At 41.7% G+C, this 26,232-nt stretch overlaps 1 protein-coding gene across 10 annotated transcripts; it reads left to right on the top strand.

The window, feature by feature from the left end:
* Nucleotides 1-555: 555 nt before the first annotated feature.
* Nucleotides 556-26,232, top strand: LOC128603485 (MOB kinase activator 3B). 10 transcript variants are annotated; one of them, XM_053617959.1, is made up of 8 exons: nucleotides 557-743; nucleotides 6,568-8,225; nucleotides 8,841-8,982; nucleotides 10,102-10,200; nucleotides 10,607-11,174; nucleotides 20,023-20,225; nucleotides 20,948-21,159; nucleotides 21,813-26,232. In XM_053617959.1, exons 5-7 carry the CDS (start codon nucleotides 10,757-10,759, stop codon nucleotides 21,131-21,133), a joined length of 807 nt encoding a protein of 268 aa, XP_053473934.1. In that variant the 5' UTR covers nucleotides 557-743; nucleotides 6,568-8,225; nucleotides 8,841-8,982; nucleotides 10,102-10,200; nucleotides 10,607-10,756; the 3' UTR covers nucleotides 21,134-21,159; nucleotides 21,813-26,232. The 10 variants fall into 10 exon arrangements, 9 of the variants coding, with proteins under 9 accessions (XP_053473937.1, XP_053473934.1, XP_053473931.1 ...); XM_053617956.1 differs by lacking the exon at nucleotides 6,568-8,225; XM_053617960.1 differs by lacking the exon at nucleotides 6,568-8,225 and having other exon boundaries at nucleotides 10,588-11,174.

The following is a 26,232-nucleotide window of genomic DNA, read 5'->3' as shown; positions in this document are numbered from 1 at the left end:
CCTGGTGTGAAGATGTGTGTGGCTTTCCGAATCCTGCTTTCTAGACTTTGCTCTTTGCTTCTCTAACACATCTGATTTTCCTGCTGCGGGGTAGTGTGTATTTTTGCTGGGTTTGGCTGTGAATATTCCTGCACTATGATAGCTTTGAATTGGAGAGATAGAAAATGATTATTACTTCTTTTTTTTTTTTTAAGGCTGAAATAATTCTAAAGAGATACAAAAAAAAGCATGAAAGCAGAAAAAAATGATTGCATTCATTTACGATGGGTTATAATAATAATAATAATAATAATAATAATAATAATAATAATAACCTAATCAACCTAATTATTGTAAGTGTAAATTAAATAATTTAATAATGTACTAACGTATTAAAAATATTGAACATACTTGTCTGTGTATATAATCTCTGGACGTCCACAAGATGGCGCTGTAACTGCTAGAAACGATCACCCAGCACTACACCGTGATCTGTTTAGGGCGCATGCGCAGTACTGGCTCCAACCCGTTTCATGGCATTCCATTGGTTCCCATGGCTACATCCATACTGTCGTACTAAATAGTATGTCACTGCAGTTAGGGGCTGCACTATTGTGACTTTACTATTTAGTAGGTTAGTATGCATCCAGCCAGCAGCCTGTCTGTTCTCTGAGTGGTGGCGCAGACGGCAAAGCGGGATTGACCAGGCGAGGAGAATTATCACACCGGACTAAAGTAAAAGTGCTGGATAAAGTACAGTAAAGGTAAATAAGAACACAAACACTATTTTGTGTCGGTTAGTAGTTTTAAAACGTTAGCATTTTACGCAGTGTGCTACGTTCTTGTGCTAATTCGAGGTGTTTATGTGGCTGTGCTGTAAACGTGCCTGTGTTGTGGCTTGCTTTGAGCCGTTATGTTTATAAAAAAATTATATATTTTGAAGTTATGTTTTAGACTCTTTTGTTGCCCTGTTTCATAAAATTATCTTTAAACTGTTAGTAAGCCAGATATTTTGTGTTTCTTATGGGGTGTGACGCGTCAATTAAAGCTGCTGCATTACTACACTGTATTACGCAACACGTTGCCATTTAAAAATATATATGTGTTATAATTAATTTTTTCTCACTTTCAATACTGTAAAGTAGATATAACTTGACTTCGGCTTGATATCGAGTTTCAATTGAAAAGTAACAAAACCTGTGAGCTCTAATTAACGTCGTAGCGGTTCAATGTGCTGCTAATGAGTTTGGCTGAATCCCAAATGTTTCCGTCTTCCCTAATTGTGTGCACTCCTTAGGGTATGAAATGATGCCTTGTCCACCCTATTTAGGGCACTATATGTCAGTTAGAACGCTATTTTGGATTCAGCTGATGTGCAAGAATTTCTGAATGGCGCAGTACTTTACAGGAGTGTAAATTCTGTCATTTATTATACACACTATTCTAGCACACGTCGGTTTTTCAGATGAATTTTATTTGTAATAACACACGTTTTCTTCATTTAAAACTCGCCTTATGTGCATTTGTAATCCCGCCCAAACTCAGAAGCCACGTCTCTTCATAACAGAATGCAGATTGTTTAGTAAGTGATTGCCATTTCGATTCGTTTCAGTGAGTCGGTTCATTTGGCTCAGCTCACCAATCCGAGTCTAGTCTTTTCAAATGGCGTCCCAATCGATTAATTACCATTTTATTTCTAAACCAGAAAAATGATTATTGTTTCTTTTTCCTAACCGTTCCTAACTGAAATGATTTCATGAATTAGTACATTTCCATTGAAGCTCCTATGTGCGTCTCGGTTCTCAAAGCTTCACCTAAAAGAGCCGGTTCAAAGAGCCGACTCGTTTTCGAGCTTTCAATATATATATATATATAAATATTGTAAATAAACTTCAGACACAATTTTTTTTTCATCTATTTGATAAATACTGTGATTATCAGAGACATTTCTGCTCTAGGTTCTACTGTAGTTTTGGACATATTGATATTTTAGTATCATATTTAGAGTAGAAATATGACTTGACTCATTATTGATTGATTTGTTATGTAATCGTTGGGAAATTACTGTGGTATAAGAGGAATAAAACATGTTGGGATGTGCATCTTGGGAAAATAATCAACTTCAAAGTGATTAGAGTAGTACCATTTAACGGCTGGAAACATTAGACCACCGTGTAACAGCACATCATGTCACCTAGTGTTGTTCTGGACCTATTTAAGTGAGCTTCAATATAACAGGAGGGACAAATCAGAGGTCACATGTCACCGTCTACGCTAGTGAGATCTTTTCTCTGTTTCATTTTAATATCTAAGAACCAAATGAATCATTTATCAGCTTATGTGTTTTGGCGCCTAAAGTTGTCCAGTCTTGTAGGTTATTTGTGACGAGAGAAATGCAGCGAAGCGAAATCACAGTAATCGCTCAAATTCTAGATATGTGAGTGGGCAGATTATGATTAACACGAACACGAATGATCCTTTTGAGTGATGGTGTATTAAACAGATTAATAAAAAGGCAAAAAAAAAAACCTTCATACTGTACAATAATCACTACTTCCTGTCTGAGAGCACACTGATTCATACTGTAGGAATTCACAGATCTTTACACAACCCTGGCAGGAAACTCGAGTTAAACATTGACGGCTTTGATTGCCGGAGTGGGATTTACAGTCGCGAACCCTCCTGTGCCTTTAAGCAGCCGAAACAGCTCCTAGACGTAAAGGGAGCCGTGGTTGTTCCTTTCAGGGTTCTGTCACTACCTGTTTTTATTGCTTTTACTCATAGCAGCTCGGTGTTTCCCTGAATGCCAGCCTGTAAAAACACGTCCATACGGAAACGCAGTGGCTTGGCATCAGTACTGTACTGTTTATTCACCAGGCAGCTTGCTGTGCCCGCCTCCCAATCTGTGTGAAATCTCACGATGGGGATATTGTTGCTGGGTGCAGCTCTGGAGGGAGGCCAGGGCACGTGTGTGTGTGTGTGTGTGTGTGTGTGTGTGTGTGTGTGTGTGTGTGTGTGTGTGTAGCTTTTTATTTACTGAGCAGGTTTAATCCATTATACAGTCCTATGATCATTTAATCCGACTCTCTTTACCCTGTGACTCTCTTTGCCACGGGCATGTGAGTCACTCTGTGGGTGTTCTGGAGCTCAAGGACCCCCAATATTTCTGATTAAAAGCAATGTTAAACTATATAAACAGGAAAAACCCACCCTGAACGGCTTGCCAGTTCCATCCATCCATCCATTTTCCATACCGTTTATCCTACACAAGGATTAGTGGGGAGCCTGGAGCCTATGTCGGGGACTCTGGTCATAAGCTGGGGGACACCCTGGACGGCGTGTCGAACCATCACAGCGCACACGCTCGCACAATACGGACAATTTGGAAATGCCAATCAGACTACAACGCATATCTTTGTACTGGGGGAGGAAACCGGAGTACCCAGAGGAAACCCCTGAAGCACAGGGAGAACATGCAAACTCCACGCATACAAAGGGAGGAGGTGGGATTCGATCCCACAACCCTGGAGGTACAAGGCATCACTCTTGTCCTGTCATTCATTCATTGTGTCTTCCTGACATTTTTTTTTTTTCCCCCGTACCATTTTGTATATCACGCCTTGGCCTGTTTCTGCTCCATACCATCTATAGTGGCTCTAAAAACTGCACCATCCTCATTATTCAGACAAGAACACTACGACTCCACCGAACTTGTTTGATGGACCTCCTGCAAATATCTACTGTTCTGAACCACCCAGAACATGCCTCTTCTTCTCACATATCTCTGTCAGCCATCTTGAGGCACACAGGTCATGAGTACTGATGCAAAGTCAGCCACATCCTGTCCAAGCTTTATCCGAGCATTTATTTAGCCTTTCAGTTCCACTTGGCCACGCACCATGCCTTGAAAGAGTGTTTTACTCCCAGCACGTGCACGATCGCCGGCCTAGACATCCTCACACTCTCATAAAATGGGGGGTGTGGGTTATTTCAGGATGGTTTTTTGTCCCTCGTGTCTTTCTATTTTCCTCGTTTCCTCTCTCTCTCCCTCTTTGGGGCTGGTGTGTTTTCCGTTTCGTGACCTCCCATTTATTATCGTTTTTTTGGATGGTGAAAACGATCGCTTCCTTTGAAACCGAAACTAAAATTAGGCTCGTAAGTATTGGTTCGGAGCTTTGACGTGATGCAGGCGTGAACGGTAGAGCTTTCATGCTATTAAAAAAAAATACATATAGCAACATGAAATGTCGTATTTTTCATTTTTTGGTGCAGTGAATAGGCTAAATCGTTAAGTATTATTTATTCTTTGCTCATGAATTGCTTCCGATTCAAAAGAACAGTGTCTGAGAAAAGAGAATCAAAGCCACGTGTTTGCAGGCTGATCTGAACACAGAGCAGTTTGGCAAACTGTTCCACGGTCACAAGCCTGAAACACACACACACACACTGAAAGACACACAGCTGATGTCGGATCAACTGGCCCTCTGTGTGGTCCTCATAAAGCCCATTGAAAGCCGAGGCTCGGGCATTAAACAGACGCAGTGTGCATGTTTAAAGCCTACATTCCCACAGCCAGAGCCTCCTCCACCACCCAGCACGATCACGCCCTCCATCTTACAGCCTTAACGCCGCGATTAAACAAATCACATGATTATGGCTTATGAGTCCGAGGCGTAAATGTCCCGAGTGAGGCCAAATCCCAAATGGCTTCACTGTTCTGTTCACTACATGCTGTTGTAGATCCTGTGGAGTGTGTTACACCAATCAGCCATAACATTAAAACCACTGACAGGTGAATAACATTGATTATCTCCTTACAGCGGCACCTGTCAAGGAGTGGGATATATTTATTAGGCAGCAAGTGAACAGTCAGTTCTCAAAGTCGATGCGTCGGAAGCAGGAACGATGGGTGAGCGTAAGGATCCGAGCGACTTTGACGAGGGCCAAATCGTGACGGCTGGACGATGAATTCAGAGCATCTCCAAAACGGCAGGTCTTGTGCGGTGTTCCTACCAAAAATGGTCAAGGAAGGACAAGCGGTGAACCAGTGACGGGGTCATGTGCGGCCAAGTCTCACTGATGCGCCTGGGAAGCTAAGGCTAGCCCGTCTGATCCGATCCCACAGAAGAGCTCCTGTAATACACTTTGCTGAAAAAGTTCAAAGGAGTCAGGACATAAGGTGCACTGCAGTGTTCTGCTGGGAAAAACTGGGGCCTGGCATTCGTGTGAAAGTTACTTTGACACGTATCACCTACTTAAACATTGCTGCAGACCAAGGAGCAAGTGTTCACGAGGTCAAGGTGTTGACTTCAGATTCTCCAGATCTCAATCCTGATTGGTTTATGTGTATTAACAGCATTTGAGAGAAAAACAATTGAGAAAAAAGAGGAGATAAGACCGAGCATGTCACCAATTTTTATTCCTCTTAGACCACAGCGATGTGCTTGTAACATTTTTCTTTATTCACTAAAGAAAGAAACCTACTTTTTGTCTTTTTATAGTTACAGTCAGTCCTTCACCACCCTCTCTCTCTCTCTCTCTCTCTCTCTCTCATAAAGTTACTAAGGCAGACAAATAGAAATCGTAATGTGGTAGAATTTAAGGGTCACTTCAGGGGTCGTTTAGCCGTGGAAGTTTTACAGCTTTCCACCCCACCCCGTCACATTCCTGCATGGTGATCAAAGCGCAGAACCCGCACGGCGACCCGTCGTTATCACCCTGCACGTCAACCTTGAGAACAAATTTGTCTATTTACAAACTGAATGAAGCTCCTCATGTTGCCACAGGCGTGTTTCTTTGAAATGCGAATACGTCCACATTTATCGCACTTGCGTGGACCACACCGGATGGTTCACTGAAACAACCAACCCGGTTAGACCAGAAAAGTGTAAGCACGGTTGAGATTGAGACCTGGAAGAGGTGCAGAAATACGCGACGAACGAAAGCGCCATCCGATGCGTTGCGTCTTTTTTTTTTTTGCGTCCGAGTGTGAAAGAGGACGTCCGTGTCGTTTTAAATTCTCCAGATATTTCTATCACAGAGAGACGTGTTTAAGGCATGTGAACTATTTTCGTAACAGGCTTTGACTGGTGTGGTGCGTCGCCAGTAATCGGTAGCCTAACGAGAGCGTTTTATTGACTTACACAAGTAGGGATATTGTGTAAAATAAAGAAATAGAAATTTTAAAAAGCTGTAATTTAGTCAACAAATTTAGCTCAGCGTTTTAAGATTCTGTTTTAGTGACTTGTTTTACAAATCTAAATATCACGACGTATGTTTGGGAATTTGCTTTGGGATTAAAAATAATTGCACCTTTAACTATTATTTAGGTTGCGTGTAATTTAAATGGTGTGCGACTACATGTAACTACAACTGCTGTAGAGCAAATGATTGTAATTACGCAGTTATTACGGCGCTTTCGAACGCCACAAAGTCACGCACCGTAAAACTCCGCAAGTCATTAAGTCTCTTTACTACCACAGAGTTCTTGAATGTGAGCCGTGACATTCACAAAACCTGTAGTCTTTTTATTTATTTATTTGTTTGTTTGTTTATTTTGTATCGTTTTGTCGAGAATCTCTCCATCAGTGATGGCGTGGTGTGTGTTCAGTTCTGGAAATCAGCGTAGATCAAGAAAGAAGAGAAACCTGCCATCTTACCTACTCAGCAAAATATTCAGTTCACGCCGTCACGGTGCGTTCAGACCCTGTACGCAAAATCCAAATTCAGTGTTTGTGATTAGCTTTGCCTTTTAGCACGGTGTAATCAGCAGGTTGAGGTTATGTGCATGCGTGGCTTGGGCCGGTCGGTGAGCATATGAAGATTGGCCCCAACACGCGCTAGACGTTTAGGGTGAAATAATACGGCTGGCTCTGCCTCGAGCCTGAAATTATTGATGCATCGAATGAGGTGTTTGGTCTGTTCATTTCGTTTGGTCACTACAGTGTAAGGACTTCATTTCCATCAGAACTGCACAGCTTGATATTGATGTTAGTGAGAATACAGTAATAAGCAACATGGACCAACGCATGTCGATGGATAAAAATTATTCTCTGATATTCATTAAAATGTTTATAAATAAAATAAATTCAAATAAAAAAAGAAAAATAAATGTTCACTAAAGTTTGGTTTGAAAAAAGTTGGTTTGTTTTGTTAAGGTTTGTTTTGTAAAAATGTGGGGGTTGGGGTTGGTAAATATTTGCTTAAAAAGTTTGTTGGGTAAAAAAAGCCTGTTTGGTAAAAAAAAAAAAAAGTCTGATTAAAAAAAAAAGTGTGTTTGGTTAAAAAAAAGTCTAATTTAAAAAAAGTCTGTCTGGTAAAAAAAAGTCTGGTAAAAAAAAAGTCTGATTTAAAAAAAGTCTGATTTAAAAAAAAAAGTCTGTTTGGTAAAAAAAGTCTGATTAAAAAAAAGTCTGGTTAAAAAAAAGTCTGATTTTTAAAAAAAAAAAATCTGTCTGGTAAAAAAAGTCTGGTAAAAAAAAGTCTGATTTTAAAAAAAAGTCTGGTAAAAAAGTCTGATTTAAAAAAAAGTCTGTTTGGTAAAAAAAGTCTGATTAAAAAAAAGTCTGGTAAAAAAAAGTCTGTGGTAAAAAAAAAAAGTCTGATTAAAAAAAAGTCTGTTTGGTTAAAAAAAAAAAGTCTGGAAAAAAAAGTCTTTGGTAAAAAAAAAAGTTTGAAAAAAGTCTGTTTGGTAAAGTTTGTATGTTTAAAAAAAGTTTGGTAAAAAACATTAAGTTAAAGTTTGTTTAAAAAAGTTTGTAAAAAAAAAAGTTGGTTTGGCAAAGTTTGTATGTTTAAAAAAAAAAATAGAAGTTTTTTCATTATAGAAGTTTTATTAAGTAAAGTTTGTTTGGTAAAAAGGTTTGTTAAACAAGACACTTCACAAAATGTAGTCTAAGATGGCTACGTGTCAGCCAATAGGAGTCTGAGGCAAGGCTTCAGTCATTCATATCCGTCCGTCCATCCATTCTCTACACCGCTTATCCTACACAGGGTCACGGGGAGCACGGCGACTATCCCAGGGATCTCGGGGCACGAGGTAGGGGACACCCTGGACGAGGTGCCAACGCATTGCAGGGCACAATCACACGCTACGGACAGTTTGGAGATGTCAATCAGCCGACATCACATGTCTTTGTACTGGGGAGGAAACCGGAGTACCCGGAGTAAACCCCTGAAGCACGGGGAGAACACGTAAACTCCACGCGCGCAGGGCGGAGGCGGGATTCAAACCCCCAACCCCGCAGGTGTGAGGCAAACTGCTTACCACTAAACCACCCTACCCTCCTCATTCATGTCAAACTTCTAGTTTTAATCAGAATATTTTTTATGTTTTGGATTGTTGTGTTGTTACAGGATACTCTATACTTTTCATTTCCTGCTTAGTGTGTCACCGGTGAATTCGAATTTTTAAAGTCTTTTAAAATTGTTACACTGAACCTCCTGACACCCTGCTGTTAACTTATTGTGGCTCTGTGTAAGAACGACAAGAATAAGCTTTCACTTACTTTACACACCCTGGGCCAAGTTATGTGTGTGTGTGTGTGTGTGTGTGTGAGATAACTAAATACATCTGACAGCTTGGGGAATTCCACTTAAACAGCACCACCCTCCCCCTGTAACACACCGCTTTTGCGTCTTATCACAATTTAAAAAAGGGATTTTTCTCCGAATGAGTCCTCCATTTACTTGTAGTGAAACCAAAACAGTCATCAGAGTTAATGAGGTTGTAGTGAGATTTGTTGTGGTTACTGAAAGCCATCCTGACTGTGGGAAAGTTGCAGTGTGAATGTTGTGAATTACACCAAAGCAGGCGTTTAACCGGGGTTCCACGACGTATCTTTTCCATATTGTTTCTTTAGTAACCGCTTACAGGAGGACAAAGTTTTCTGTATGGAGATGTTTCTTAAACGATCACGGAAGGAGTCGTCAGTGTCGGCGCTTTGTAACCGCTGAATATTCCACAGGCCCACAGGAAAGTGCTCGGGGCTTTGCGGTTTCTCGGTAATATTCCAAACTTTTTTTTTTTTTATTCATATTACCTTCAAGAGCTAGAAAGTGAAACTAGTGAGAGAATGACTTTAATAGCTGATATAATGTAAGTGATAACTGGATCTAATTTATTTTATGGGTGTTCGACAACATTAAATGTAACAGATCAAATGAACAGCATGTCAACAACGTTACAATAAAATTGCCAACGACGTTAACATATAAATGCCAACAACGTTACAATAAAATTCTCAGCTATGGTATAATATAGCCTGATTGTGTCAACTACATAACAAAGTTGTGTTGACGACAGCGTTACGATAAAATTGTGTCAACAGTGTTAACATATAAATGCCAACAATGTTACAATAAAATTGTCAACAATGTTATCATACAAATGCCAACAACATTACAGTAAAATCGTAATCGTTGACCAGTTGCTGTGGTATGAGAGAAATAACATTTCATTTCTTTCATGCTGTTATCGGGGGGAAAAAATCAACGAGAGAGTTGTAACAGTTACTCTACTCTGCGTCTGGCCATATCCCACCACGCCATCATTTTGATTATTTTCTTTTTTTCACACCCTAAGTGTTTTGTTTGTCACTTAATACACTTGTTTTAACTAATTAGCATTTCTAAGTCTACCATCTTAGTCAAAGGGACCTGCGTTGGCTTTTAGGAAGGTTTGTCACCCTTCTTTTCCCCCGAGTACTGATTATCAAAGGCATGCAAAACAAATATATGTAAATCTGGAGGAATAAAAGTAAAGCCATCTGCATGTCTGCAAAATACTGAAGCGTTTGTAGATTTGATGACCTCAGGTTAAAGTCAGTATTTCTGTGGTCGTTCTCGAGTCGGTTCAGCACAGCGAGGCCGAGCGCGCAGCGACACGTCCCCATCACGCTGATGTCCATCAGCACGAAGGCTCTGAGTTCCACTGTTATGTAGTTAAAAAAGACCCCCGTTATAAGCTTGTTCCGTTTGTGTGTGTGTGTGTGTGAGCATCTTGCCTTATCATGCCCGAAGGTTATAGTGTTCGTTACAGTACACAGTCATCGTGTTCAGACCTGTTAATGCTGACTAGCTGTAGTGACTTTGCTGAAACAAAAATCTTTTTCTTTATTACAGTTTTCTGGTCACGAGCTTCAGGAGCTTGAAAGTTCCGTGTGCTTCCGTGTATGCGCACTCCCATGTACCGGTTTTCAGCTGGAAAATACTTTTGAAAATGTGAGAGAATTAGCCTTTTTTTAAAATTAATTAAAAAAATTTTTTAGAAATATGTATTCTCAAAATAAACATGAAGTTATTCAAGATTTACGTAAAGCATTTGGTTTAACAACGGGCTGCTGGGAAAAGTCTGTGCTTTGGGTTAAACCCCGTTGCCGCTAATTGAGCGAATTAAAGTCGGTGTGATTTGCGTTGACTCAATCGTTGGAGTAAAAAAAATTCGGGAGTACAGATCGTTTGAAGCAAGACCCCAAAAGTATTTATTAATTAATATTTAATGATCGTTACAGGCATCAATGTCCTTTAAAATCAACATGTGTATCAATCAAATGTGACTATTATTTTTTTTATTAATAGTCTAAGACGTCTCATCTGTTTGCATCACAGGTGTTTTTATATGTTTCAGTCAGGTGACCATGTTATAAAGCAGAGCCCCGCCATCAGCTGAGGAAACCACCAGTCGTCATCGTCGTCATCATCATCCGTCCCTCCATCCCTTTCCCCTCCTGAGGCCCCACGTCTTCTCTTCCCTTCCCTTCCTCGCCCATCCCTCACCATGTCCATCGCCCTCAAGCAAGTCTTCAACAAGGACAAGACGTTCCGGCCCAAGCGTAAGTTCGAGCCGGGTACGCAGCGCTTCGAGTTGCACAAGCGGGCTCAGGCGTCGCTCAGCTCGGGCGTGGACCTGCGGGCGGCCGTGCAGCTGCCCCCCGGTGAGGACCCCAACGACTGGGTGGCCGTCCACGTGGTGGACTTCTTCAACCGCATCAACCTGATCTATGGCACCGTGTGCGAGTTCTGCACAGAGAAGAGCTGCCCGGTGATGTCGGGCGGCCCGCGGTTCGAGTATCGCTGGCAGGATGAGCACAAGTACAAGAAGCCCACGGCGTTGCCGGCGCCGCAGTACATGAACCTGCTGATGGACTGGATCGAGGTGCAGATCAACAACGAGGACATCTTTCCCACCAGCGTAGGTAAGTGTAGCTATGAAAAGATGAACAGAGCACTGATGTTAGCATGATGGTTTTTGGGATCCCCCCCCCGCCCTCTTCCGCATACATGAGCTTGCAGGTTGATCATGCGTGATTGGCTAGTGATGATGGGGTGACCGCGTTTCTGTTGCGCCACTTCTGAGCCTCGCTTTTTAAAATTTTCTCTAGTTGCCAGGCAACTATGAATAACTGGAAGCTCGGACACAAAATCTGCTTGCCCCGGACACCCGGGCTACTGACTTGCCCTCCCCCAGGGCTTTATTATCATCCAAATCACTACAGTTCAATCATTTGAGAGGAGAAGTAGGTTACTCTAATTATAATCCCCAAATCCCAAGTACAATCCTCCTTTCTCACACTGTCCTCACTGAGAGCCCGTAGTGTACGGCTAACATGTAAGACAATCACACGCTGTGTGTTAATTATTCAACGCCATCAGATCCTCAGAGATGTGCCGCTCTCACTCCCTTCAGCCTCCTTCTGCAACCCGAACCAGCCGAGTCTTTATTATCCACTTCACTCCCGCCACCTGCCGCTTCTTTCTCCATGTCCTGTCCTCATCGCCGTGTTTTAAACCGCATCAGGTCTATAAATTATTCAGCCCGGCGCGAGCCGGGGCGTAGCCATGTTCTGTTTGTGTTGGGGAAAATATGCATTATTTAGAAAAGCTGGAAGAAAAGGCCACGGCCCGTGGCGTGGCAGCGTTCAGACACAAGACAGAACAGGGACTGTGTTTGGAAAGTCGGAGGACATCCAGACATCTGCAGTCCCCAGACGTAGAATTCTAACATGGCTGTGAATGAAGTTTTAGCCAAGTTGTGCTTTGCATTTGTTTGAACACTTTGTTAGACTTTTATTTCCAGGTGATCCAGTTATATTCATTTGTACCACAATTCTCGATTCTGATTGGTCAGGAGGTGTTAATTTTCTAGAAAAGCACATCTGATAGTGGCTCTGACTGACAAATGAGCAGTTTATATTAATGTGCACATTTGAATAGGTCATTGTTTCTATGGTAACAACGTACACCAGGACTTGTATGGCGGACGCGCTACATAAACACGTCCTGTGGTCAGTCCGCACAGGGTTTCGCAGAGTTTTTTCAAGCATAAATGCTTGATTTTGCTGCCTTTTTTTTTTTTTTTTTTTTTTTTTTTGCGGAAAACTACTTGAATCGGCGAAATCGCAATCGCACGAAATCGTTTTGGACGCTCTTTCGCAGCGCTGTTTGTCTGTAATCAGCGTTGTTTAGCTGTACTCATGCGCTTGTTATTGCCTCGCACACACATGCCGAGGTCACACACATTTGCCAGAGTACGCTTCAGGTTTGGAGGGTAAGTGATACGATGTCAGGTGTAGATAATGGAGGTCTCTGTCTTTGTGTCTCTCGCTCCGTCTCTTTCTTCCTCTCTCTTTTTTAACTCGATGAGAGGACCAGCTTGTCCAACCTGCACATCCTGCCCCTTATCATCCAGCGGTGTCTCTTCCTCTTCTTTACTATCTCTTAGTAAACACACATGGCACACAGACTCGGGCGGGCGGAGAAAGACAGGAATCAGACCAGCTGCTGCTCAAACATTCGTCAGTGTCATGTGGCCTGAAACTCCGTGAGATACGGGATGCAGTTACACACGCAACCGCACAGAGGATTTAACAAGGATTTACTGAAACACACACACACACACACACACACTTTCACAAATGTTTACCACAGATCAGTTCCGCTGCACCTGTTTGCCAAGTAAACTTCATGAGTTTATTATGTAGGCTACTTTTTATGATTAAAATGGTCTCAGGTCACGCGTTACAAAGAGTTCATCTACAGTAAAACTGTAAGAAAGAGATGTATTCTTCAAGTAATGGTAAAGGTTTGAAACATATTTGTTATGATAGTTTAATAATAATAATAATAATAATGCTGCAAGCAGCCTTTTCGGGGCCAAGCACCCAGACTCAGCAGAGCCATAATTATAGGCAGAGGGATTCGAGAATGATTGAGTTGTAGTTTCAGACATTTGCCAGTCCGTTACAGGAGAACGGTTTTGATTATCCTAGTTCATTTGATAAAAATTTGTTTGGACGGGTCTCAAATTTGGTGAAGATTGGAGAACATTTGGAGGAGGAATTGCATAAATGGCACTTAGATGGATGCATTTTCGACATGTTCTTGTAGGCCAGTAAGTAGTGCTGTGATGAAATTTGGTGCATAGCTTCAGGGCATGGTCCTGAGTTCGTCTGAAGATGTTGAATGCCAATTTCAGTGTTGATTGAACATAAATTGTAGGAGGATTAGCGAAAAAACAGTGTTTGACAAAATCCAAGATGGCGGAAATTGGCGCCAATTTTTTTGGCGTGTTGAACTCGTCTCGGCCCTGGGATGAGATATTGCGTACGCACCTTTTGTGCTTGGCCCCCTAATAATAATAATAATTACAAAACTTTCTAAAGTTTCTAAGGTAAATGGTAAAGTAGATTCCTAAATATGCAACATTTTTTAAATTAAGAAATTACTGGTCATTTTTAAAATAATAAAAAAATCCTATCAAATAATATTTTAATTATCACTATAATATGATAAATCGTGGTTGTATATATTGCATTTTTAAAATGTATTATGTATTTATTTTTATGGTTTATTATTCATGTATTCTTTTTTAATAAATACATACTTTAAAATTTATTTATTTATTTATTTATTTATTTATTTATTATATTACCATCCTGGAAAACACAGGCTACAGTATAAGCAGCTCAGACCTCACTCAGATATACAACGTACTGTAGTGGGGTTTCCATGGTGATAGTATCATTTATTATAATTCCACAGGGGATAATCGTTTTATTTAAACGACAGTATCATCCAAGTCCAGTGTAATGACCTGACATCCGGTCATGATTTGAGGATTTGGGAATCTGCTCATTGATCAGCACTCTTGAGGTGAGTCTGCTGCAGGTGAAAGGTCACGTGTGTGTGTGTGTGTGTGTGTGTGTGTGTGTGTGTGTAAGCCAGTGCATTGCTGAGAGCGTTGTCTGTGTTAGCCCCTGGGGAAGAGGAAGTTCCGGCAGGCAGGATGTGTCAGGACCACTGGAGGCTCGTGTGACCTCTAACCTCTTTTAGTCCAGCTCCTATGAAAGAAATGAACACGTCGGCACGATTATATTTTTGTCTACAACACCGATTTCACACATTTAATCCTACACCTTCAGGTCAAAAGGTTTTTAAAGATCATGAGAAACGTTTCCGTTGAGTGTCCACAAACTTTTGACCGGTAGTTTGTGTGTATAGAGATAGATAGATGGAGATATATAGGGGCAGGATAACAAGAGGACAGTCAGATGAGCTCCCTTTTTTAAACAGCATTCGTTATGTGTCTCTTACTCTTTAGTCTGTAACACTTTCTCTAAACCCATCATTATTAAGAACGACACAGCTGTACACTATACAGTGTGCGCTTTGGCATTCTGGTAATGTCTCCTTCCCTTAGTCAAAAAGGACACTTAACACTTAAGACATGTATATACGTGTGTGTGTCTGAGTGTGTGTCCTGCGGCAGCACTGTGGGAGGGGTGAGCGTTCGAGCGCAGCACGGCGAGTCTCTCATTACCCCGACTGAGTGCTTATTAGCTTTAAGATCACATGACCTTTGTGCCTGCTCCACCTTAGCCTTGAACACGTCTCTTTCTTTCTCCGTCTCCAAAGAATCCGTCGCTTCATGCCGTAAAGAATCGGGCCACTTTCTTCATCTCTCTCTCCGGGTTTGTGGGAAGCGTGTCGCCCTGCTGACATGCACGTAGAAAAACAAGAAAACTACAAAAGATATTATGTTTGATTAGATTTAAGCACCGGCGTCCTGGTTCCCACAATCCCCATGTCCAAAACACTGCACACACACACACACACACACACACACACACACACACACACACGCTCCATCTGCTTATTGCCAGCCTGCCAAGTCTGCCTACATCTCTTTCAGTTTAACCTCAAATCTGTTTATTCTCATATTTATTTAAACAATAGCTCGTGTGCTGCGGTGTGAATCGTTATGATGTGTGAAGAACGTTTAGTCACCGTATTTTGGATGTGCTGTCATCATTCATTAACAGTCAGGGCAAGTTATGGCAGTTCTAGAGAGAGAGAGACACACATTCATTCAAAAGGGTTTAAATTATATTTTTTTTTTTATGTGAATAATTGAAAAAAAAAAAAAAAAACCCACCAAAAACCATCCTAAATATCACGGAAAATGTTATTTATTTATTTATTTATTTATTTTTACACTCGGCTGAGATCGAGTTTGACGAGGGGAAAAAGCGTCAAAACTTTTTACAGGTTTTCTGAACGAACGATGGCGTAGGACACGCGCGTTCTTTTTGAATTTTGAGTCACGTATTCCAGATACTCTGAACTCGCCACTGTGAATCAACGTACTGAAAAATGAAGAACAAATGGCTATATAATACTGTTGTGTTTGTGTTTATTAGTTGTACGAAAGCAACGCACGTCGGGTCGGTGTGATGCAGCACAACACGAAGCCGAGTGCCATTACCACCCTGAAGCGTATTATTTTCCTATGAGCGCACGGTCTGGCGTGTATTATTCCGTTTACAGAAGGGCGATTGGCCGAGAATTACAATGTTTTCATTTATTAACGAACGACGCGTAACGCATGTTTTCCAGGACATTCCGAATTTGTGTATTGGGTAAGCTCGATGCTCGTGCAACGCCTCCGATTGATTTTCCGTCTTTTCTCCGCTTCAAAAACGGCTTGCTTTTCTCCCGTAGACAGCTCTCTGATCTTCATGTGGGTTTATCCTGTTTTAACAACAAATGCCGAAACCAAGAGTAGATTGTAGTTCAGAGCTATTTATTGTTTAAACTCAGTCTAACAGGACACACCTGGGTAACAAGTAACAAGCGTGCCAATATTTTTACTCACCTAAGAATCGGGTGGTCTGATAGAAAACACGCCGCGTTCCGTGTCGTTTAAGACGTCTACCTAGCGTGAACTTCTCTGTCCTGAAGACTTTCTCGTGCTGGGAAACTTTGTTACAGTAAACAAACGTTACGCTTTGTTACACTTTTTTTTTTTTTTTTAAATCCGTTTATTATAAGCCTCAGATTATGTTCGGCATCCGCCGTACAATGCCCTGTGTGTGTGAGCTGTTACTATAGAAACAGCACTGTATTAGAAGGAGCGCATTAATATTAACCTGCTGTTCATGTTACAGCCTGAACTACCGTCTGAGCCGCGCTGTTATACGGAAACAACGCGATTCCGACCAATAAGGTTGGAGAATCCGACAGCACTGCGGTACGAGTATTATCATATACTGGGACTGTTATTGTTCGTAACAGAAGAAGTGTTGGGTAAAGGTTCGTAACTGTTTGGTTTCTAACTGAACAGTCATACATAAGTGAGGAAAAGAGCTCAAGAAATGTCTACTTTTTTTTTTTAACGTAATTTGATTTTTTTACAATTAAAGGTCCGTTTTCTCGTCACTTTCTGTCACTCGTTCTAAACCAGATGGTTTGTAAAGATCACACTGAGATCATGTTTTCCCACAATCAGCTGATTTCATGAACAGCATACACCTCCTTCATGTTTTCCTTTTTTAACAGTTAAATAAGAGGTTATGTAATGGCTGATGCTTTTTTTTTAACTTGGTAGATTATACAGGTGTGTGTGTGTGTGTGTGAGAGAGAGAGAGAGAGAGAGAGAATTGAGGACAAAACAGGATGTCATGTCTTATTTGGCCCCCAGGCTTTGATTTGTAGCTCCTACTGAAAAGACTAAGCAAAGACAAGCTGTTGGTTTGAGAGCTCAGGAGCATTATGGGAATTTTAGGTCACGGCACGTTTTTCTTGTAGAATCCGGTTAATCCGGGATGCTCCGAAAGCAGTAGGAGGATAAAAGCCAGGTTCAAGGATCCGTAGTACAGTGGGACGGGTACTAGTACCCTTCCATTGTGCGTTTAGAACAGCGCGCACCCTGGTTTGTTGTAATCTTCGAGCCAGTTTGCATCATGGGAGATTATCAGGAGCAGATAAGAGGATAAACGGCTGCTTAGGGACACCAAGCCCCCAGGCGGCCCTGGAAAAATGAATAAGAATGAATATAGGACTTGTAGGAATTCAGGTCAGCCTAGCCGAGTCTTTTGCTGCATCCAACTTTCCTCAGGAATTGGAACTCGGAATTACGCCGTTTTCGACCCCCACGCGTTCAACCTATAAAGCGAATGAACGTCTCCGTGTTTTCGTCATAATTTCGTCTTAATGTCTGTATGTTAATCGAGCTAAAGCAAATATACAGTCCATGCAGTATAAATTGTATTTAAAGGTAAGAAGTGCTGCGGCGTTCATGCTGTGAGCAGTTTTGTTGATTTGACGTCACTTGCTGAACTTCTAGCTGCGGGAGCGTTTTCTTTTTTTGTTTTTCCTAGTAGTGATCGTACAGCTTCACCAGAGAAACTTTACGACCCAAGATTGTTTGTACTTTTGGTGAGATGGAATTTGCATACACCGGTTTTTCGATGATGCGAGAGTTGACCAACAGGAAGCTAGTGTTTGTTCAGCTAACATTTGCACAGGCTCGGTGTTTCAGCCGGGCCGAACACAGAGCCCGTCTCACACGACCACGAGCGCTTTTGTTCAGCCACAATGCTGAGCGCTTTAATTCATTCCCCGCCTACACACGAACGTACATTCGCTGCCACTTCCCATGGAAATAAGCCTCCTCATTTATTCTACTAACCTCCAGATTGTGATCAGGAGCGTTTCCAGTCAAAGTGCCACAGTGTTGTCGGCTGCCGACAGCGGCCCGGATTAAAACACGAACACGCCCACGCCGAGAACATCTGGAATACCTCGAACACTACACATTCTTCATGATCCGAGATGGAAGTGACATCGAACCCACGCATGTACAAGCACCATACACGCACTAATCTCAGCCTCTTATGTTCCGTCCGTAGACTATAGAGCGTCCGATGCCTTTCGTAGACTAAGATAACCGCAAGGTTGGATCTGATTGGCTGTTTACACTCCCGTGTGCACGCTGGTTTCTGATGGTTTCAGGATATAATCATTGGTAAACATGGCAGCAATCATCATTTTGCAAGACATTTTCATGATCTACAATGTGCGTCATAATTTTATTATTTTGCTAAGGAAGCACAGAGATTTATTTATTTATTTTTTGTCACAAAGAAAAGGAAGGTGGTACAAAAAATAGTTTAGTTAGTTACAGTTTCCAGAGTGGCAAAGGATGTATAAAAGCACTGACACCAGATTATATTATATCACAATATTATCATCATGGCATCATATCACCAAGCCCTAGTCACTGGGTTCATCCCGAAAAAGTCCGTCGTCGATCTCAAAGGCTTCTTTCGGTTTCGGTTCTCGTCCACATTCTGTCAGTAAAAAGTACCTAATTCTCCAGTGACTGTATGCACAGACAAGCCCAGTAAGCATTCAGAGCTTTATGATCTGCTGCTACATTGGGTAGAATGGAGGTTGCTATGGGGTTGAATCTTGTATATAATCCTATAGCTGATATTCCAAACGTTTCGAGTGCGGAGTGAGCGCACACAACACAGAAGATGACGTGTAGGATGCAGAGTAAACAGTGTGAAAGACCATACTATCAATTTAAGCCTTAAAGTGTACCTATTATGGTTTTTCAGATATTACCTTTCACGTAGCGTAAGTGTTCTATACGTAGCTGTTTGTGAATGTAAAAAGTCTGCAAAGTTTCAAAAATCAAAGCGCAGGACAGACGGAGTTATCGACTCCTAAAAGAAGGAATCGATTCTGAACGGCTGAATCGAGTCGTTAGTGATTCCAGACTTCACTTCCTGTACTAACCTACGTAGGTTTGTAACGAAAAACCCCGACTCTGGATTTCATCGGCTGCTCGCCGACAGCGGTAGACCGATAACGACAGACTGGGACGTCTGACCAAGGAGGAGTTTAGAATGAATCCTTTAGAACGGATCATTTAACGAGTCGTTTGTGACACTGGGGGGGGGGGGGAAGGTAACGCTGCAGTTTAAATTATGAGTGTTTTTTGATCTCGGATGCATGTAAATCTATCGTATGAGACCTTTAAAACAAAATTGGGCACGCTTCAAAACCGTAATAGGTGCGCTTTAAATGAAATTTCACATGGAAAATCTGTTACACATGAGATGTGTGTGTAAAGAGGATGCTTCCCTCGATTTCCACTGAGCTTTATGAAGTTGCAGAGTCAGCACTGCCATGCTTAATTTGATCTTTTTTTTTTTTCCAGGACACCAGGACATTTCCTGTAGGCTGCGTATAGGTGGGGGAAGAGTGTCCGGGAATATCCTGTTTGGCTATTTGCTAGTCTAACACCACTAACCGTTTCGGCTTCTGAGAAGCAGCTGAAATGAACCTTGGAAAGCCATGAGAATTCATGGTGGAGGACTAGGATGATCATAGCTGTCCATCAACACTGAAGGCGCACATCCATCCATCCATTTTCTATACCGCTTATCCTGCAGGGTCACGTATCCCAGGGAGCATTGGGCACAGGGCGGGGTACACCCTGGACGGGGTGCTAATCCCTCGCCGGCCACAATCACACACGCATTCACACACCCGTTCATGCGCTACGGACATGCCAATCAGCCTACCATGCATGTCTTTGGACTGGGGGGAGGAAACCGGAGTGCCCGTACGGATAACCTCCCCCACTAAGATCATCCTGGTTAATCAAAAGTCAGTATTCGTCACAGACAGACCAAACGCTTGATAAAAATCTCTCTCTCTCTCTTTTTTTTTTTCTCTCTTTCTTTCTCTCAGGAATTCCGTTCCCAAAGAACTTCATTCAGATCTGTAAGAAAATCCTGTGCCGGCTCTTCCGGGTCTTCGTGCACGTCTACATCCACCACTTCGACCGCATCATCCTGATGGGAGCCGAGGCCCACGTCAACACCTGCTACAAGCACTTTTACTACTTCTGCACCGAGCTCAACCTCATAGACCGCAAGGAGCTGGAGCCACTGGTGGGTAAAAGTTGTTTAGAAGAAAGATTCAAGCAAAATACACACACTGACTCAACAAGTTGCCAGATTAAACACCCAGAAAGAAAGGATGTCATTCAAGGAACAAAAATCTCTGGTTTGAGGCTCACTACTGCCCTCTACTGTTCATTCCTCTTCAACACAAAAGAAACGAACAGGAGCTCAAACTAACTGATCACGTCTTCTGTTAGTTAGTTACAGTTACATTTTATATAGCGCTTTTCTAGACACTCAAAGCACTTTACATAGTATGGGGGGTGTCTCCTCAACCACCACTAGTGTGTAGCATTCACCTGGATGATACGACAGCAGCTATATTGCGCCAGAACGCCCACCACACACCAGATATTAGTGGAGAGGAGAGCGTGATGAAGCCAATTCAGAGATGGGGATTATTAGGGGGCCACGATAGAGAAGGGCCAATGGGGGAATTTCACCAGGACACCGGGGTTGTACCCCTACTCTTTTACGATAAGTGTCCAGGTATTTTTAATGACCACAGAGAGTCAGGACCTCGGTTTAACGTCTCATCCGGATGACATGGTCGCAGTCGAACACTATACACACACACACACACACACACACACACATGTCCTGTGACTGTACGAAATAAAATGATTTAATCTTTAGTGATTTATAAACCCACATCACTCTGCAGCCCAGTTCCACTCCAAGGCTGCATTATAATACACTTCTCACTACAGACCCCGTACGTCCAGACTGTTGCGTCAGAGACACTTGCACTCCCGCGCGCTGCTTACATCACACATCGTGCTCGGCCTCGTTTCCCCGCAGCACTCGCATGTAACACAGGACGTCCCGCTAACGAGCGCTGGAGGCGTCGATACACGGCACGGCGAACAACGGCGGCATTCTTCGCTTCGTCATAAGCTCTCCTTGTGAGAGAGAACACAAGGTCGGTACAGACTCGCTGGAAAGCTCTGCTGAACATGGTAGGAGGACATCGTGTAGTGGTGTGGTTGGTGTAGTGTAGGCAAAAAGGACATTTACAGTCTGTACAGAATCACAGCACTATCATAGTGCATTTATCAAGAAGGTCTGCTGTATCATGTCTGAAAGCATAGCGTTTATAAAAAATAAAAAGTAAATAAAAGTACCATTCCTGACATCCCACAATGCATTGCAGGTTGGATAAGGTTTAAATGATGGAGCCTTGGTCAGAGAGAGAGAGAGAGTGTGAGAGAGACACTTTTATACTTTTTAAATTTTTTTTTTAAGTCGAACAAACTGCCATATGTTCTGCAGTCAGCTCTTAAAGTATTGGCACCCTTAGCAGTAAGTATGTATGATATATCACACATAAACATGTGACCACATTCTGTTTTATTTTTCAGATTTAAAAAAAAAAAAAAAAAAGGAATACCCCTGGTTTCAAAATTATTGGCACCCCTACCCTTTTTGTTTCTTTGTTGTTTACCGCTGTTGCTGAGATTGTAACTCTGTGTTGCACTCGACATTTATTTATAATCGCACTATCCGGTGTCACCCACTTGTAAAAGATCGTGTGGCGTCATAATGACGCACTGTTCTCTTCTTTTGTGATTGCAGAAAGAAATGACGTCACGGATGTGTCTTTAGAGGCCCCGTAACAGACCCTGTGGACCCGAAAACTCTCAGTTTGTCTCAACCGGAGGACGTCACAGACGATCAGATGAGCTCGGACAGTGTGATGCCGATGAAGTCTGACGTAATGGGAGAGAGGGGACGCAGAACAAAGCACCGAAGCACACTCGCATTCGCTCAGAGCAAACACCACCACACGGTGGTGTGAAGTAGCGCGCACACACCTCCAGGTGGCGATGTAATGCAGTAATAGGATTATGCACTATTTAAGAACTATAACTATGCAGCGTGACTGGAGGTAGATCTATTTTGGATGAGAATAATATTGTAAAGCTACTCACTGTCTAATGACTGCAGGGGATTAGTGAATTTAACCATTGGTGAACACTAAGGGTGTGTGTGTGTGTGTGAGGGTGTGTGTTACCATAGTGATTTATGGTGTGTTCAGACTTCCAAAAGCTATGGTTTGGTTCCTTCACTTGTGGTTCAAATGCTTGATGGGATGATTTTAATGATTTGTAATAATTTAGACTTTAGAGATAATTGTAATGATGCGGGAGATCTCACTCTCTCTCTCTCTCACACACACACACACACACATACACGCACACAGTTTGCATCCACATTAGACTATTACTAGGTTTTAAAATCATGCTTCTACACTTTTGTTTGTTTGTTTTTTGAGAAATACAGGGTTTTAAACTATGCAGGACTTGTGAATTATAGGAAGGTGTGTGTGTGTGTGTGTGTGTGTGTGTGTGGTGGGGGCAGGCAGGGAGGTTCAGACCACTTTACATTCCTCTAGTGTAGTGGTGACCACTAATCAGTGTAAAGCAGACAATTAATTGTAATTAAATTTTAATTTTTAAATTTTTTTTTTTTAATGATTGACTTTTTTTTATTTCCTCAAAGGAGCTACACAGAGCCTCAGCTCGGACCCCTCAACTTAACCCATAAAGAGAATTTTTTTTTTGGATTTGTTCCCTAACAGCCGTTCTTGATGTGCAAGGTTACGCCTTAAGATTTGAATTATTAATTAAATTATTCAGCAACACTCCACACAACATCAAGTTAAAAATGAATGAATAAATAAATAAATAAATAAATAAATAAATAAAAAAGTCTCATGTTCGTAGTTACAAAAAAAATAAATAAATCAAGCCTTAGCAATAAGGGATTGAGTGCAGAAGTTTGCACACCCCTACATCCAAATCAAGAAACCCCAGAAGATTTTACCGGATTGTTCAGGATGTTCTGTTATTATTACAAACAACACAAATTCAATGTTTGTTTGTTTTTCCCCCTTCCTTGTTAGTATTTTTTTTTTTTTGGTCGCAGTGTGTTGCTAACAGTGAACTGAGTTTTATGTCAAAGTTGCTATGGTGTTTACATTTGTTCGAAAGTGAGAGAAGGGCTCAGCTAAGCATGTAGGACAGAATCTGCGAGAGAGGTCATTAAAAATTTGCACGAATGAGAAAAGTGTAGATGCTGGAGAGCGAGGGGAAAGGAAACGTGTGGCTCAGTGCTCGCTGAAGAGAAGTGCTCTGTTGATATTTTCAGAGCAGTCTGATTTGCTTGCGATGTACACTAGACTTGCGTCCAATAGTATGAGTAAACGAGCACGGTATTGGGACGATACCTGATGGCAGCATGAGTATCGATGCATCCCTAACATAACCGTATGTGAAAGTTAATACTGAAGCAAACGAAATGAGATTTCTGGATGTGATCTGTGATAAATGTTGTTTGTTGTTGTTGTTGTTATACAAGTCACTTTTAAGAATTTTTTCAATTCCCCTGCTGTTTGTGAATCACAGGGTTTTTTTTTTTTTTTTTTTTTCCCCAGTTATCTTTGATTTACGCATTAGTGTCTGTATTTCCTCCATGTCCGATCGGTTTACGTTGTCGGTAACGGTGTTCCTATACACCTCTTCTCTCACGATTTGTGGGCAATATTTTCAATATCCTTTAAATTCCTATCGAATCTTGACTGTTTAAGAGTTTGAGCGCGTTCGAACTCTTCCTGCCTTATCGGTCAGACTTGACGAAGTGAAGAGATTGTGTTTTAGGTCATTAACCAGGTACATTTGAATACATACGTTTATTATTATAGATAACTGTGTTTTAATGACATTAAATGAACATGGAATTAAAATGCAGATTCTTTGGGAGTTTTAGTAAAAGAAACTCCAAAACTGAGCGTGTGGAAACATTTGCACTCGACTAGCTAGCTACCTAGCTAGATTCTGGCTGTTTTTATGATTTGTCCTGCTGCAGCTGATCCACTTGTATCTACTCAGTGGTTGAGTTTGAGTGACCTGGATGGTAGGTTTATCTAATTAAATGCCTAGTGTAGATTTTAGCATGGGTCCTTAACCAGCTAAACATTCATAGTCTGTATTAACGTACTTGACTAGCTAACTAGCTTGCCATAAGTTATTAAATTACACTAGGTTTTCGGTTTCCGAGCAGCCAAAACATGAAACTGGGCAGCACATTGAATCTTCCACTTTGCCCTAGCTAATACATTTTTATTTTTTTTTTTATTATGCAAGTTCTGCTGAAGAATATCTCCACAGCAAACAACAGTTCTACTGTTTTATCCTCCAAAACTTGCCTCCTAGCAGTCGGGCTAACTCCTCCGTGGCGTCACATGGACAGAAATAACCAGCCAGCGTTTCTAGCTTGCGGTTTCATGTCTCCTGTAAGCTCTTTAGAGAGAGAACACACTCTCGCTGATTGCATGTTTTGCTCCGAATAGCGAGTATATCCGTGCCGTAATCCCTGCTAGGGCATTTCGGATGATCCTTCTACGCTTTGAGAGGAAGATTAGACCTCAGACTTACCTTCAGCAGCAGGTTTTCATGATAGATTTGTAAGCCGAGCTGTATATAAGGCCAAGCTCTCCAAAGCGAGCAGGCGCGATGGAGATTCTCGCCGTGCACTAGGAATTCAGCTGACGCTCTTCGTAAAAAGCGATGCTCTGGAGAACACTTCTCTCTCTACGTCTGTGATTCAGCCATGGGGGAGAAATCGGAATCCTCCGGGCCACCCCTGTGCGTCCAGATCCTCTCCACCGTGGCCCTGGTGTGCTTCGGGCTCTACTGCATCGTCAAGGGCGTCTCCTTCGGCTTCTTCAACTGGTGGTACATCCTCGGAGCTGCGAGCCTCGTGGCCACCGGCTTTGCCGCGTTCCGGGTCTACGAGGTGTTCACGATCCTGGCGCAGAGGGAAAAAGCCGAAGCCGAGTCATGCAGAAGGACGCCCTGAGATCAGTTTGGATGTTTTCGACTATAACTATGATTATAGTTTGAATTTGGACTGGGACGGAAATTCCTGAAAGGACATTTTCTTTATCTACAATTTAAACCGACGAACTTCCTTCAGATTTGAACCCATTTCCCATAACCTACTGCGAATATACTGTACAAGTGTGAAGTCAAGAGGTGTTGGTTAATGTAGATTGGAAATGCTGATTTAAGGTTGAAACATTAAATCCCACCAAATTTTGGGGATTAAACATCTTAATACGGTATTGATTTATTGATTTATTGATTTATTTATTTATTTATTTTAACTATACAGATATGGCCAGGACATAGAAAGATGGATGTTGCCTCAACCTTGAGGGACTGGACACACGTGTTCAGAGCTCATCATCTATACATAATACCACCTGTGAAGATTAGAACAACTAGAAATTCATGGATATGAAACTATATACGAGATAAAGCTAGAGAAAGCTTATTAAGTTCATCAACCTGATTTCAAACTCTTAGAAATATTATGCATCCCTTTATTTGTCTATTAATATTTATTCAACCGTTTCATTACTTTTCATTTTTACTCGACGCTGATCAGCAGTTTAGATGAAACCTTTGAGTCAAAGAGCTTTGCTTCTAGGCTATTTAAAAAAAAATAAATAAAAAATTCCAGCATTGATCTACATTAGAAGGCATTCTTCAACATGCCTTTGTGCTCCGTTGTGTAACTTTTGTGAAGAAGTTGGACGTAACGTGACCCGTTCAACCAATCACGATATTCCCCACCGAACAGATAACGTTCAACAAGATACAGCATTTGACAGTTTCTAAGAAGAATTAACGTCCCTGCAGTGTTCTACAAGCATTTGCTCTGATAAAAGATGGTGTCGCAAACTTTGTTCTTGGAACAGTGCTTACAATATTTTCTCGAAACGGTTTAACGTTCTTAGGAACTTAGAAAAGCTAGGCAGCTGAGTCACCGCTTGGCCTTGGGAGCGGATCGGTTTCGCACGTAGTGCGGTCACTTAAAAGGAACTTTCTCGGGGTAAAAATACAATTGTGAAAAGACTTAAACGCGAGACAAATGTTTAAACTTTCACGACGTATTTGGAGTTTGAATCCTACGTTTAATAAAGTCCTAA

The sequence above is a fragment of the Ictalurus furcatus genome, chromosome 28, assembly GCF_023375685.1.
Source record: "Ictalurus furcatus strain D&B chromosome 28, Billie_1.0, whole genome shotgun sequence".
In the NCBI taxonomy this organism is placed as follows: Eukaryota; Metazoa; Chordata; class Actinopteri; order Siluriformes; family Ictaluridae; genus Ictalurus; species Ictalurus furcatus.
Note: the sequence above shows the minus strand (reverse complement) of the source record. Positions and strands in the feature narration are given on the sequence as shown.

Excerpts from the sequence above, each read along its gene's own strand:
- LOC128603485 (XM_053617955.1), top strand. The coding sequence starts at position 10,757 with ATGTCCATCGCCCTCAAGCAAGTCTTCAACAAGGACAAGACGTTCCGG. Across the intron at positions 11,175-20,022 it reads CATCTTTCCCACCAGCGTAG|GAATTCCGTTCCCAAAGAAC; the intron begins GTAAGTGTAGCT and ends TCTTTCTCTCAG. Across the intron at positions 20,226-20,947 it reads GCAAGGAGCTGGAGCCACTG|ACCCCGTACGTCCAGACTGT; the intron begins GTGGGTAAAAGT and ends TTCTCACTACAG.